This window comes from Salmo salar, chromosome 01 (assembly GCF_965601325.2).
Source record: "Salmo salar chromosome 01, fSalSal1, whole genome shotgun sequence".
Taxonomy (NCBI): Eukaryota; Metazoa; Chordata; class Actinopteri; order Salmoniformes; family Salmonidae; genus Salmo; species Salmo salar.
Window position 1 is genome coordinate 81,392,711 of NC_138291.1, and position 14,474 is coordinate 81,407,184.

Below are 14,474 nucleotides of genomic sequence, written 5' to 3' on the forward strand. Positions count from 1 at the left end.
GTTAAATGCAAAATAGATGGAATGTCAGATTCAAGGACTTAAGTGCCTGTCAGTTAAAATATCTGAGAATCTGCCCACTTAGGATCATTGAGAGGTTACTCCATTATGTGGCTACACCCGTCTGGATAAAGCATTCAGAATTAATGGAGAGTGGCATTTAGATGTTGAGTGTATGGCTTCCACCTTACAAGAGATAACCCTGTATGTCTTTTTCTCCAACTTCTAGGCCAGAGGGTTCATATTCTGGCTTTCCCTCCTCTCCTCTTAGTAGACTAAAACAACCATATGGCTAGAATACTACATCTCATTTGACAATTGCTGCTTACAGGCTAGTTCATTGTTGCCTGACTACCCAAACTCCTTTCTCTGGCCAAATGCCGGTTTAGTCTCCACAATGAGTCTGGATCTGAATACCTCCCCGAAGATTTCTAGAACGCAAACACATTCTAACCGTTCTGATTGATCCCAGAAACCGATGGGTTGGGCCAGAGCCAGAACACACGTGGGTAAAGCAGTGTTTTGAAAATGATTCATTGGCATTTATACTCTGATTGGTTAGAGATGATCCAATCACTGATTACTTTTATTTAACACCCCTCATTTTAGCGTTACCACAAACGACTTCAACGATGGCACTCTCAGACTGAAGCCTGTAGCTAACATAGAACAGCGGAATAATTCAATTTGAGTCGTCCGGCAACGTTATTGTATATGTCAACTTGTGATCGTCAATTATCAGCTTTATCAAGATTCAGTAGCTTTTGGAGTAACGCTGATGTACACTACCGTTCAAAAGTTTGGGGTCACTCAAAAACAAGGACATTTCTAAAAGAAAAGCAAAGAAAAAAGTCCATTAAAATAACATCAAATTGATCAGAAAACAGTGTAGACATTGTTAATGTTGTAAATGACTACTGTAGCTGAAAACATCAGATTTTTTATTGAATATCTACATAGGTGTATAGAGGCCCATTATCAGCAACCATCACTCCTGTGTTCCAATGTCACATTGTGTTAGCTAATCCAAGTTTAGCGTTTTAAAAGGCTAATTGATCATTTGAAATTTCTCAGATCCCAAACTTTTGAACGGTAATGTATTTTTAGGTTGAAATAGAAAAGCTTGATGGTTTCCTGATAGCCATTCTTTGTTGTTGGCATATGCTTGAAATACATATGCTTGGAAATGTGTCAGGTGGCATGTGTTCCAGTACTGTCTCAAAAGGTTAAGTGGGATGAGTCACCTGTGGAGAGACCACAGAATTTGTTTGAAAATGTCTTGTTGTGATGATAGTACGTATATTCCTGTTATAATTATGTTCTCTCTCTCTCTCTCTCTCTGTCTCTCAGCATATGAATTGCTGAATTGCCAAGACCCTACTCAATTCCCTAATGGATATATTATTAATAATGACTACAATGCTGGCCAATCAATAACTTTTGAATGCTTTCCTGGTTACGTTCTGATTGGACATCCTGTGCTCACATGCCAACATGGAATCAACAGAAAATGGAATCATCCCTTTCCCCGGTGTGAGGGTGAGCATGAATTAATATGATACATTTCAGATGTTTCACCAAAAGCATAAATGACTTCTCTGCTTTACAGTTTATCGAACTATTTTAGAATGTATTTGTTAGGAAGTGTTTTAGCCCTACACTAGAATTCTATCCAGCCATTACCTATTTATCATAATGCTTTTGAAGTGAAGTCTTTTGTTTTAACTCTGCACGAAAAATGTTTTCCAAAACTGACTTTGAAAACTGCTCCAGTTAAGACCCTGTCAGGGATTTCTTCGTCAGAGGACGATATGGCGAAATCATCATCGGAAAATGAGGACCAATATGCAGCAGAGTTGAGATGGTTCATTTTGAACTTATAATAAATTCCAAAACGAAAATACAAAATAACAAAAAACGAACGCACGATACACTGACAGTCCTGTTAGGTTTACACACACTAAACACGGAACAATCTCCCACAAATACACAGACAAACACACCCAACTAATATAGGACTTCCAATCAAAGGCAACACCACACAGCTGCCTTCAATTGGAAGTCCACCCCAATTAACTCAACATAGAAACAGATCAACCAGACTACACATAGAAATACATCAACATAGACCATAACTCAAAACCCGGAAATAATAAATAAAACGCCCTCCTAACTAGCACACCACCCTGAACCACAAAACAAATACCCTCTGCCACATCCTGACAAAACTAAAATGACAATTAACCCTTATACTGGCCAGGACGTGACAGTACCCCCCCCCCCCTTAAAGGTGCTAACCCCGGAAGCACCTTAAAAAAAACAACCCCAAACAACAACAAAACAAAAATTCCCCCCTACTAAAGGGAGGGAAGGGAGGGTGGCTGCCGTCAACGACGGCACTGTGCTACACCCCCCCTCTCCAACCCACCTATATCTGGAGGTGGCTCCGGTTCTGGCGGTTCCAGGCAGTCGGGCCACTCTGGCATCGCCGTGGGGCAGTCGGGCCACTCTGGCATCGCCGGGGGGCAGTCGGGGCAGTCTGGCAGCTCGGGGCAGTCTGGCAGCTCATGGCAGTCTGGCCGCTCTGGCAGCTCGGGGCAGTCGGGGCAGTCTGGCAGCTCGGGGCAGTCTGGCAGCTCGGGGCAGTCTGGCCACTCTGGCAGCTCGGGGCAGTCTGGCAGCTCGGGGCAGTCTGGCCACTCTGGCAGCTCGGGGCAGTCTGGCCACTCTGGCAGCTCGGGGCAGTCTGGCCACTCTGGCAGCTCGGGGCAGTCTGGCCACTCTGGCAGCTCGGGGCAGTCTGGCCACTCTGGCAGCTCGGGGCAGTCTGGCCACTCTGGCAGCTCGGGGCAGTCTGGCCACTCTGGCAGCTCGGGGCAGTCTGGCCACTCTGGCAGCTCGGGGAAGTGTGGCCACTCTGACATCTCCGGGAAGTGTGGCCACTCTGACATCTCCGGGAAGTGTGGCCACTCTGACATCTCCGGGAAGTGTGGCCACTCTGGCAGCTCTTGACTGACGGGCGGTTCTGGCGACTCTTGACTGACGGGCGGCTCTGGCGACTCTTGACTGACGGGCGGCTCTGGCGACTCTTGACTGACGGGCGGCTCTGGCGACTCTTGACTGACGGGCGGCTCTGGCGACTCTTGACTGACGGGCGGCTCTGGCGATTCTTGACTGACGGGCGGCTCTGGCGACTCTTGACTGACGGGCGGCTCTGGCGACTCTTGACTGACGGGCGGCTCTGGCGACTCTTGACTGACGGGCGGCTCTGGCGACTCTTGACTGACGGGCTGGGTTTACGCACTAGATGCCTGGTGCGTGGTGCTGGTACTGGACGTACCAGATTGGGAACACGCACCTCCAGGCTAGTGCGGGGAGCGGGAACAGGACGAGTCGGACTGGGCTGATGCACTTCCGGGTCCGCACGAGAGACAGGAGCTGGAAACCCAGGGCTATGGAGGCGCACAGGCGGTCTTGATCTTACCTCCTGCACAACCCGTCCTGGCAGGATGGAACTAGTAGCCCTGCACGAGCGGGGTGCTTGTACAGGGCGGACTGGTTTGTGCAGGGGCCTGATGGTAGCCGTGCGTAGAGCGGGAGTTGGGTAGCCTGGTCCTCGGAGGCGTACCGGCGACCAGATGCGCTGCGCAGGCATCCTCCTACCAGGCTGGATGCCCGCTCTAGCACGGCACCTGCGAGGGGCTGGAATAACGCGCACCGGACTGTGCGTGCGTATGGGTGAGAGTGCGCTCCTCAGCGAAACATGGCGCTCTCCACCTCATACGCTCCTCCATAAAACCACGGGTAGCTGGCTTCCGGCTCTTCCTAGGCCTAGCCAAACTACCCGTGTGCCCCCCCCAAAACATTTCTTGGGGGTGCCTCTCGTGCTTCAACGCCTGTCGTGATCCTCGGAAACGTTCCCGGTCCATACCAGCCTTTCGCCTTTCCTCTCTCTCGCTTACCACCTGTCCCCATGGAAGGCGATCTTTTCCTGCTTGGATCTCCTCCCAAGTGTAGGAGCCTTCTCCCCCCAAAATCTCCTCCCAAGTCCATCTCTCTCGTTTGTCCAATTCGAAATTCCTCTGCTCCTTCCTCTGCTGCTGGGTCCTGGTTTGGTGGGAGATTCTGTCAGGGATTTCTTCGTCGGAGGACGATATGGCGAAATCATCATCGGAAAATGAGGACCAATATGCAGCAGAGTTGAGATAGTTCATTTTGAACTTTTAACCTCTATGGGCTAGGTGGGACGCTAGCGTCCCCCCCGTGGTGCACTCCATCAACAGCAGGTGCATTTCAAGAGCGGCAAATTTGAATCCAAATAAATGTCAAAATTCAAATTTTTCAAACATACAACTATTTTACACCCTTTGAAAGATAAACATCTCCTTAATCTAACCACGTTTTACGATTTGAAAAAGGTTTTACGGCGAAAGCATAAATTTAGAGTATGTTAGGACAGTACATTTACAAGAGTTGTGTGTAATGTTTTGTCAATTCAAAGACAGGGTCACCAAAACCATAAAACCAGCTAAAATGATGCACTAACCTTTTACAATCTCCATCAGATGACACTCCTAGGACATTATGTTAGACAATGCATGCATTTTTAGTTCTATCAAGTTCATATTTATATCCAAAAACAGCGTTTTACTATGGCATTGATGTTGAGGAAATCGTTTCCCTCCAATAACCGGCAGTCAAGTCAACACCACAAATTAAATAATTAAAATTAGAAAACATTGGTAAAATATTATATTGTCATTTAAAGAATTATAGATTTACATCTCTTGAACGCAATCAACTTGCCAGATTTAAAAATAACCTTACTGGGAAATCACACTTTGCAATAATCTGAGCACTGCGCCCAGAAAAATACGCGTTGCGATACAGACTAGACGTCATGTTGGGGAGATCTAAAATCGAAAATACTATGTAAATAATCCATTACCTTTGATTCTCTTCATCAGATGTCACTTCCAGGTATCACAGGTCCATAACGAATGTAGTTTTGTTCAAAAAAGCTCATCATTTATGTCCAAAAATCTCCGTCTTGTTAGCACATGATCTAAGCCAGCCGGACTTCTCGTCATGAACGAGGGGAAAAAATATATTTACGTTCGTTCAAACATGTCAAACGTTGTATAGCATAAATCATTAGGGCCTTTTTTTAACCAGAACATGAATAATATTCAAGGTGGACGAATGCATACTCTTTTATAACGTATTGGAACGAGGGTACCCAACATGAACTCGCGCGCCAGGTGTCTAATGGGCCATCATCGTTCCATGGCTCTTGTTCGGTCAGATCTCCCTCCAGAAGACTCAAAACACTTTGTAAAGGCTGGTGACATCTAGTGGAAGCAATAGGAAGTGCCAAAATATTCCTCAGCCCCTGTGTTTTTCAATGGGATAGGTTTAAAGGTAATACAACACATCAGGTATCCACTTCCTGTCAGAAAATGTCTCAGGGTTTTGCCTGCCAAATGAGTTCTGTTATACTCACAGACACCATTCAAACAGTTTTAGAAACTTTAGAGTGTTTTCTATCCATATATAATAAGTATATGCATATTCTAGTTACTGGGTAGGATTAGTAACCAGATTAAAATCGGGTACATTTTTTTTATCCAGCCGTGCAAATACTGCCCCCTAGCCCTAACAGGTTAATAAATTCCAAAACGAACATACAAAATAACAAAAAAACGAACGCACGATACACTGGCAGTCCTGTTAGGTTTACACACACTAAACACGGAACAATCTCCCACAAATACACAGACAATCACACCCAACTAATATAGGACTTCCAATCAAAGGCAACACCACACAGCTGCCTTCAATTGGAAGTCCACCCCAATTAACTCAACATAGAAACAGATCAACCAGACTACACATAGAAATACATCAACATAGACCATAACTCAAAACCCGGAAATAATAAATCAAACGCCCTCCTAACTAACACACCACCCTGAACCACATAAAACAAATACCCTCTGCCACGTCCTGACCAAACTAAAATGACAATTAACCCTTATACTGGCCAGGACGTGACAGACCCACACTACTGGGACATCTTCTAAATTGCTTCTGATTTGTGCAGTGAGAGCTTAATCAGTCAATACCTCCAAAGATTTCTGAGTTGTTCCACTTGATTTAAAAAACATATTTTAATATACTGCTAAAAAAAATTAAGGGAACACTAAAATAACACATCCTAGTGTCACGTATTTCGTTGTGTTGAGGAAAGGAGGACCAAAATGCAGCGGGATTGTGGACACTCATGTTTATTCCTGATAAAAACAGGTAAGGTATCCACTTGAAGAAAAAAACAAAACAATAAACAATACTCACAATGGCAACAGTGTGGCAGGCTCAAACAAATGCAGTGCACACAACAATCTCCCACAAAAGACAAACACACCCTCGTATATGGGACTCTCAATCAAAGGCAAATAGACAACACCTGCCTTCAATTGAGAGTCCCAACCCCAATGAACACAAACATAGAAACAGACACACTAGACTCAACATAGAATACATGAAAATCAAACCGTGCCCAAAAACCCCGGAATACCTAAATCAACTGCCCTACAACAAACACACCACCCCTAACCACATAAAACAAATACCCCTCTGCCACGTCCTGACCAAACTACAATACCAATTAACCCTTAGACTGGCCAGGACGTGACACCTAGATCTGAATGAATGAAATAATCTTATTAAATACTTTTTTCTTTACATAGTTGAATGTGCTGACAACAAAATCACACAAAAATAATCAATGGAAATTCAATTTATCAACCCATGGAGGTCTGGATTTGGAGTCACACTCAAAATTAAAGTGGAAAACCACACTACAGGCTGATCCAACTTTGATGTAATGTCCTTAAAACAAGTCAACATGGAGGCTAAGTAGTGTGTGTGGCCTCCACGTGCCTGTATGACCTCCCTACAATGCCTGGGCATGCTCCTGATAAGGTGGCAGATGGTCTCCTGAAGGATCTCCTCCTAGACCTGGACTAAAGCATCCACCAACTCCTGGACAGTCTGTGGTGCAACGTGGCGTTGGTGGATGGAGCGAGACATGATGTCCCAGATGTGCTCAATTGGATTCAGGTCTGGGGAACGGGCGGGCCAGTCCATAGCATCAATGCCTTCCTCTTGCAGGAACTGCTGACACACTCCAGCCACATGAGGTCTAGCATTGTCTTGCATTAGGAGGAACCCAGGGCCAACCGCACCAGCATATGGTCTCACAAGGAGTCTGAGGATCTCATCTCGGTACCTAATGGCAGTCAGGCTACCTCTGGCGAGCACATAGAGGGCTGTGCGCCCCCCCAAAGAAATGCCACCCCACACCATGACTGACCCACCGCCAAACCGGTCATGCTGGAGGATGTTGCAGGCAGCAGAACGTTCTCCACGGCGTCTCCAGACTCTGTCACGTCTGTCACGTGCTCAGTGTGAACCTGCTTTCATCTGTGAAGAGCACAGGGCGCCAGTGGCGAATTTGCCAATCTTGGTGTTCTCTGGCAAATGCCAAACGTCCTGCACGGTGTTGGGCTGTAAGCACAACCCCCACCTGTGGACGTCGGGCCCTCATACCACCCTCATGGAGTCTGTTTCTGACCATTTGAGCAGACACATGCACATTTGTGGCCTGCTGGAGGTCATTTTGCAGGGCTATGGCAGTGCTTCTCCTGCTCCTCCTTGCACAAAGGCGGAGGTAGCGGTCCTGCTGCTGGGTTGTTGCCCTCCTACGGCCTCCTCCACGTCTCCTGAGTACTGGCCTGTCTCCTGGTAGCGCCTCCATGCTCTGGACACTACGCTGACAGACACAGCAAACCTTCTTGCCACAGCTCGCATTGATGTGCCATCCTGGATGAGCTGCACTACCTGAGCCACTTTGTGTGTTGTAGACTCCGTCTCATGCTACCACTAGAGTGAAAGCACCGCCAGCATTCAAAAGTGACCAAAACATCAGCCAGGAAGCATAGGAACTGAGAAGTGGTCTGTGGTCCCCACCTGCCGAACCACTCCTTTATTGGGGGTGTCTTGCTAATTGCCTATAATTTCCACCTGTTGTCTATTCCATTTGCACAACAGCATGTGAAATTTATTGTCAATCAGTGTTGCTTCCTAAGTGGACAGTTTGATTTCACAGAAGTGTGATTGACTTGGAGTTACATTGTGTTGTTTAAGTTTCCCTTTATTTTTTTGAGCAGTGTATATTACAAGTATACTATACTTAAATATACAAAAAAAATTGAATAATATACTTCAAATATGAGATGTATTTTTCTATTATATCTGAAGTATACTATAAATATAATATCGTTACATTCTAAACAGACTTAAGTGTACTTTATATTCAATGTTTTTTTTGTATTTCTTCAAATTGTATTGTGTTAGAAAGTTGGATTAAAATTTATTTAAATGTGATTTGTTGTCAACAATGAACTCAAAATACTCTAATGTCAAATTGGATAACTAAAATGTAGTAATTTCATAAGTATTCAGCCGCTTTGTTTAAGCACGCCTAAATTAGTTCAGGAGTCAAATTTGGCTTAACAAATCACAGAATATGTTACATAGACTCTGTGTGAAATAATAGGGGTTTGTAATCATTTTTGTTATGATTAACCCTTCCTCTGTCCCTCATTCATACAACATCTGTAAGGTCCCTCAGTCAAGTATTGCATTTCAGGCACAGATTATACTACAAAGACCAGGGAGCCTTTCGAAAGCCTCATAAAAGAGCAGTGATTGGTAGATCGTTCACAATATCCAATCAAACATTGAATATCTCTCTAAGCATGGTCAAGTTAATAATTATGCAGTTGATTATGTATTAAACCACCCAAACACATCAAAGAAACAGTCGTCCTTCTGAACTGAGCTGCAGGACAGGAATGAAACTGCTCAGGGATGTTACCATGAGGCCATTGGTGATTGTAAAACAGTTGCAGAGTTCAATGGCTGTGATGGGAGAAAACTGAGGATGGATCAACAACATTGTTGTGACACAATAATGAATTTATTGACAGAGTGAAAATAATAATGCAAGTATACAAAATAAAATATTCTAAAACATACTTATTCTAAAATTGATTAAATATACCTGTATAGATAAGGTCCCACAGTTGGCAGTGCATGTCAGAGCAAAAACCAAGCCATGAGGTCGAAGGAATTGTCCATAGAGCCCCGATACAGGATTGTGTCATGGCACAGATCTGGGGAAGGGTACAAAAAATGCTGCATTGAAGGTCCCCAAGTACACAGTGGCCTCCATCATTCTTAAATGGAAGAAGTTTGGAACCACCAAAACTCTTCCTAGAGCTGGCCGCCTGGCCAAACTGAGCAAGTTGGGGAGAAGACCTTGGTCAGGGAGGTGACCAAGAACCTGATGGTCACTCTGACAGACCTCCAGAGTTCCTCTGTGGAGATGGGAGAAACTTCCAGAAGGACAACCATCTCTGCAGCACTCAACCAATCAGGCCTTTGTGATAGAGTGGCCAGACTGAAGCCACTCCTCATTAAAAGGCACATGACAGCGCACTTGGAGTTTAAAGGACTCTGACCTTGAGAAACAAGATTCTCTGTTCTGATGAAACCAAGATTGAACGCTTTGTCCTGAATGCCACGTGTCACGTCTGGGGGAAACCTGGCATCATCTCTACGGTGAAGCATGGTGGTGGCTGCATCATGCTGTGGGGATGTTTTTCAGTGGCAGGGACTGGGAGACTAGTCAGGATCGAGGGAAAGATGAACGGAACAACGTACAGAGAGATCCTTGATGAAAACCTGCTCCAAAGTGCTCAGGATCTCAGACTGGTGCAAAGGTTCACCTTCCAACAGGACAACGACCCTAAGCACACAGCCAAGACAACACAGGAGTAGCTTCGGGACAAGTCTCTGAATGTCCTTGAGTGGCCCAGACGGAGCCCGGACTTCAACCCGATCGAACATCTCTGGAGAGACCTGAAAATAGCTGTGCAGCGATGCTCTCCATCCAACCTGACAGAGCTTGAGAGGATCTGCAGAGAATAATGGGAGAAACTCCCCAAATACAGGTAGGTGTGCCAAGCTTGTAGCATCATACCGAAGAAGACTCTAGGCTGTAATTGCTGCCAAAGGTGCTTCAACAAAGTACTGAGTAAAGGGTCTGAATACTTACGTAAATGTGATATTTAAGTTTTGCTTTATTTTTTTGCTAAATTAAAAAAAGAAAATGTTTTTGCTTTGTCATTATGGGGTATTGTGTGTAGATTGATGTGGGGGAAAAAACTATTTAATGCATTTTAGAATAAGGCTGTAACATAACAGAATTTAGAAAAGTCAAGTGGTCTGAATAAAGTCTGAATAAATTCCCGAATGCTTATGCAATGAGTATATTTCAGTTATTTAATTTCTATCGATCAAATAAAAAATTAAAAAATGGAAATCTTCCACTTTGACAGAATAGTTTGTGTAGATTGTTGACATTTTTCTTTTTATCTTACTTTGAAACAATAAAATGTGAAGAAATCCAAGGGTTATGAATACTTTTGCAAGGCACTGTAGTTTCAGTGTCAATAATGAGTTTAAGTACAGTACTTTCTGAATTCCTGTGCAGAAGAGTGCAGAGAAAGTTGACAATGATAACAATAGTTTATTCCACATAACGAAACATGCACAGCTGAGGAACATGCTTCCTGAGAGTAAATGTTTTCATATCTCAAGAAAATATACTTAAGTATACTTTCAAAAAAGTGTATTTAACTTAAATGTCCACACAATATATTTAAAGTGTACTTTCAAAAATGCATGAGCTCAACATTTGCATATTACCAGAATCCTTTTCTGCATGTGTAGTTTTGATTTATAATAGGATATTGTTCCTCATATTTAGCTTATTCAAATGTTTTGATGTTCATTTTCAAACTGAATAATGGTGTACTTTTAATTACACATTTCATTTTAGTGAAATGTGTACTTATTACCATAATATGAATAACTAAAGCGTGAAATGCCCATGGTGCACAGTTATCAAAAGTGGTATTAGTAAATTGTTGGTCCAGCTACAACTGCTTTGTAAATCGCATGTTGACATTGGTTGAGAAGATGCCTTGGTCAATTAAGGTAACATTTACATGGCTAATTACAATAGCTGATGTGCTTAATTAGTATGACTGTATTTGTAAAAGTATACTTGAAATACAATATAAATACTTTTTTTTAAGAAAATACAGGAATTGTATTTCAAATAACATTTTAGTACAATTCTAATTTATGAGAAATATACATAATATTTACCTGAGGTGTATTTGAAGTATATTTGTTTTGCTCTTTATCTATACTAAGAAAATACTTAAGTACAAAAAAGTGTCCCAATTTAGATAATTTTAAGTGTGTTTAATATACTTAAATGCTCATAAAATACAAAGAAAATTGACAATGCAATAAATGCATTTAAAATGGTTCCAATTTAGATTTTTTTTAAATGTACTAAAAATACTTTAAAAAAAATATGATTAATGTATATTTTAAAAAATTGGAATAATCCCACTTGGGGTCCCTCATTCAACCACACCTTTCAGCATCATGATTGTGGGTTTTTGCAGTGTATTTGGTATGTTCAGTTCTTGTTGAAGTATCTAAAGTCATTGCCACTTTTCCCTTTTATTTTCAAAGCTCAATGTGCAGAATTTACTAATCCCGGAAAACAGGGAAAGAGACAGCATGATAGTACAATAAAGTGTGAGGTTTACTCTGTTGTCAACACAGTCAAAACTCATGTTTGCTGCTCATATTTTATCTACAAGTAGTAGAGTATACAGAATTTACCAGCAAATATTTTAAATGAAGGTTCAATTGGTGAAGTAATGCTCTTAAATTGTTAGCAGACAAAGCTAAGCAAAGCTACCGAGACCAATCCACTTAACATCTATTCCCACTATATGCTACACTGTGATAATACTGCTCCCTCTTCCCTTCTAATGCAGCTCCATGTGGCTACAACATGACAGCTCAGAATGGCACCATATTCTCGCCTGAATACCCAAATGAGTACCCTAACTCACAGGACTGCACCTGGCTCATCATCGTGCCACATGGACATGGCATTTATATCAACTTCACCCTGCTTCAGACAGAGCCTGTCACGGATTACATTGCTGTATGGTAAGGGAATAATGGTTTTCACAACACCCGTCGGTTAATCCATTGGCTGATATGTATTTTCTGTGAAGAACTACCATTTACGTCACAGCATAGGAAGACTCAGAGTTATACTAAGAATACAGCAAGACAGGAAAAATATAAACATATTACTGTACAGTACATGTTGCCTTAACTCCCTTTACTAGTGAAGATGCACTTGAATGTCACAATAGAATAATCTGCAGCACTTGAAAGTGGATTAAAACACTGTATATCAATGGGGAAAATACACACTTTCTGCCACAATACATACCTCTGTGAGTTATATAAGTTACTACTATTCGAAGCCATTAAAAGAGGCCAGTAGTCAGTAAAGCCATAATTTTTTGCTTTTTCATTCAACAGTCTGAATTTAATGCTTTTATCTGAAAGTGAGCACAAATATTGCTATAGATTTGAGAACAAATCAATTCAACCAAGACACACTGAAATGCTAGACATTATTGCACTCTTTAACGTGTGCATTATAAATGTAATGCATTTTCAATGCCTTCTGGTTTCTTCCAGGGATGGCCCTGAGCAGAGCTACCCACAACTTGGGATTTTCAGTGGTAATACAGCGCTAGAGTCAGCCTACAGTTCTTTCAATCAGGTCCTTATCAAGTTTCACAGTGACTTCTCCACAAGTGGATTCTTTGTCCTCAATTTCCATGGTTAGTTTCTCTTCATGTTGTAACATGTTGTAGCTAAAATGCAATACTGTTAAGGCTTGCTGAATCCCTGTTTAAAAATATATCAGAAATAAAGAATTCTCATGTTTTTACTATGAGATTGGGTAAGTGTAGTACATTTTAGTGTTGCAGTTTGTATTTATATATCCCTTTATTTTGTTGTATAACCTATCCCTTGTGGGTGACATTTGATTATGATGTTTTTCAAATGGATAAAATGATAGTGTGAAATAATGTGATTTGAGGGATAATTTTTCTATGTTGTAGCCATAATTTGCAAACAGTTTTGGCAAAATACCTTTTCTTTCTTTCTCTCCTCCAGCCTATCGTCTGAAGAAATGCCCACCTCCCCCAACAGTGGAAGAAGCTGAAATAGTATATGAAGATCAAGATTATGAAATAGGTTAGTGTGAACCAGGGAGATGATAAACACTTTGTTATCCACATATTCATCATTTATTAGTTGCAGTGGAACGTCAGGCAGTGATCCGCTACTTGTTTCAGTTCAACATGTTCCTATGTGACTTTGAATCAAAGAGGATTTACTGTACCGTGGTGGTGTGTGATCCTCATTTTTGCTGAGGGTTGAAGGGTATATTTAATTGAAATGTGTTACGTACATATTGTCACCAATGCTGCCGTTTTTGGACAACCATGTTAGAGTAATAACCAGTGTTGTAGTATTAAAGACCAGTCTCGGTCTCGAGTCCAGTCTCGAGAGACATATTGAGTGTCTCGGTTTTTGTCTCGGTGTCAGATACATTTTTACTTGGTCTCGGACAATGAGGACTCATTTCTTGCTGAGACCAACCGAGACTAGCGGAGTGAAAAATTCATAATTATCAGCTCCCATTCAGTCAGCCCATAAAACCTCTTTGCCAGACCAAATATCCACACTCCTTCATGACACATGACTATCTTATTGCCTATTGAAACATGGGCTTACTACTTTACTCGTAACATTATTGTCCTTTACTTTCGTAGAAAAGTATTCTCAAATTTTGTCGCGCAAATCAGAATTTCCTTGATTCGCTGGTAGGGAAGAGCGGGGGACATTGTTTGGAAGTTGCACGCTCATTATTAGTAAGGGGAGACCAGGGGAAGTTGTAACATGGCTTTTGATCTATTATAGACCTGTTCGGGTTAGTGGTAATTTATGAGGGGCTCTCTATTTGACCTCAGCATGCATTTTCTCACCATTCTGAATGTCTAAAGAATCCATATGTTGTTCTGAAATATGAACACAGAAATACTGGACATTTTGACCTCTTAATATGGTGACGATTTGACACAATTACAATTACAACCATGGTCTTGAATTGGACTTGGTCTTGGACCCCTCGCCCCCCTCCCGGTCTCGGTCTTGACTCGGTCTCGCCCCACCCTCCGGTCTTGGTCTTGACTCGGACTTTATTTGCTCCAGTCGTGAATTGGTCTCGCTTTACAGTAGGTGGTCTCGAACAAAACACTGGTTATTACACAGGCTGTTATGTAATATAACTGTTGTTATGTCTCTAGAGACAATACCCTTAATATCCAATGTAGGTTTCCATCAGATGTTGATAATGTCACATCTGCTATAAGACGTATTAAATCATT

At 42.3% G+C, this 14,474-nt stretch overlaps 1 protein-coding gene across 1 annotated transcript in view; it reads left to right on the forward strand.

Annotated features, from left to right (window-relative positions):
* Positions 1-14,474, forward strand: part of LOC106612532 (CUB and sushi domain-containing protein 1) — a 200,871-nt gene that overhangs the window by 123,694 nt on the left and 62,703 nt on the right. Inside the window, exons 32-35 of the mRNA XM_014213739.3 lie at positions 1,348-1,536; positions 11,988-12,165; positions 12,712-12,857; positions 13,198-13,278. Coding sequence (XP_014069214.3) covers positions 1,348-1,536; positions 11,988-12,165; positions 12,712-12,857; positions 13,198-13,278 — 594 coding nt within the window. The remainder of the gene's footprint in view (positions 1-1,347; positions 1,537-11,987; positions 12,166-12,711; positions 12,858-13,197; positions 13,279-14,474) is intronic.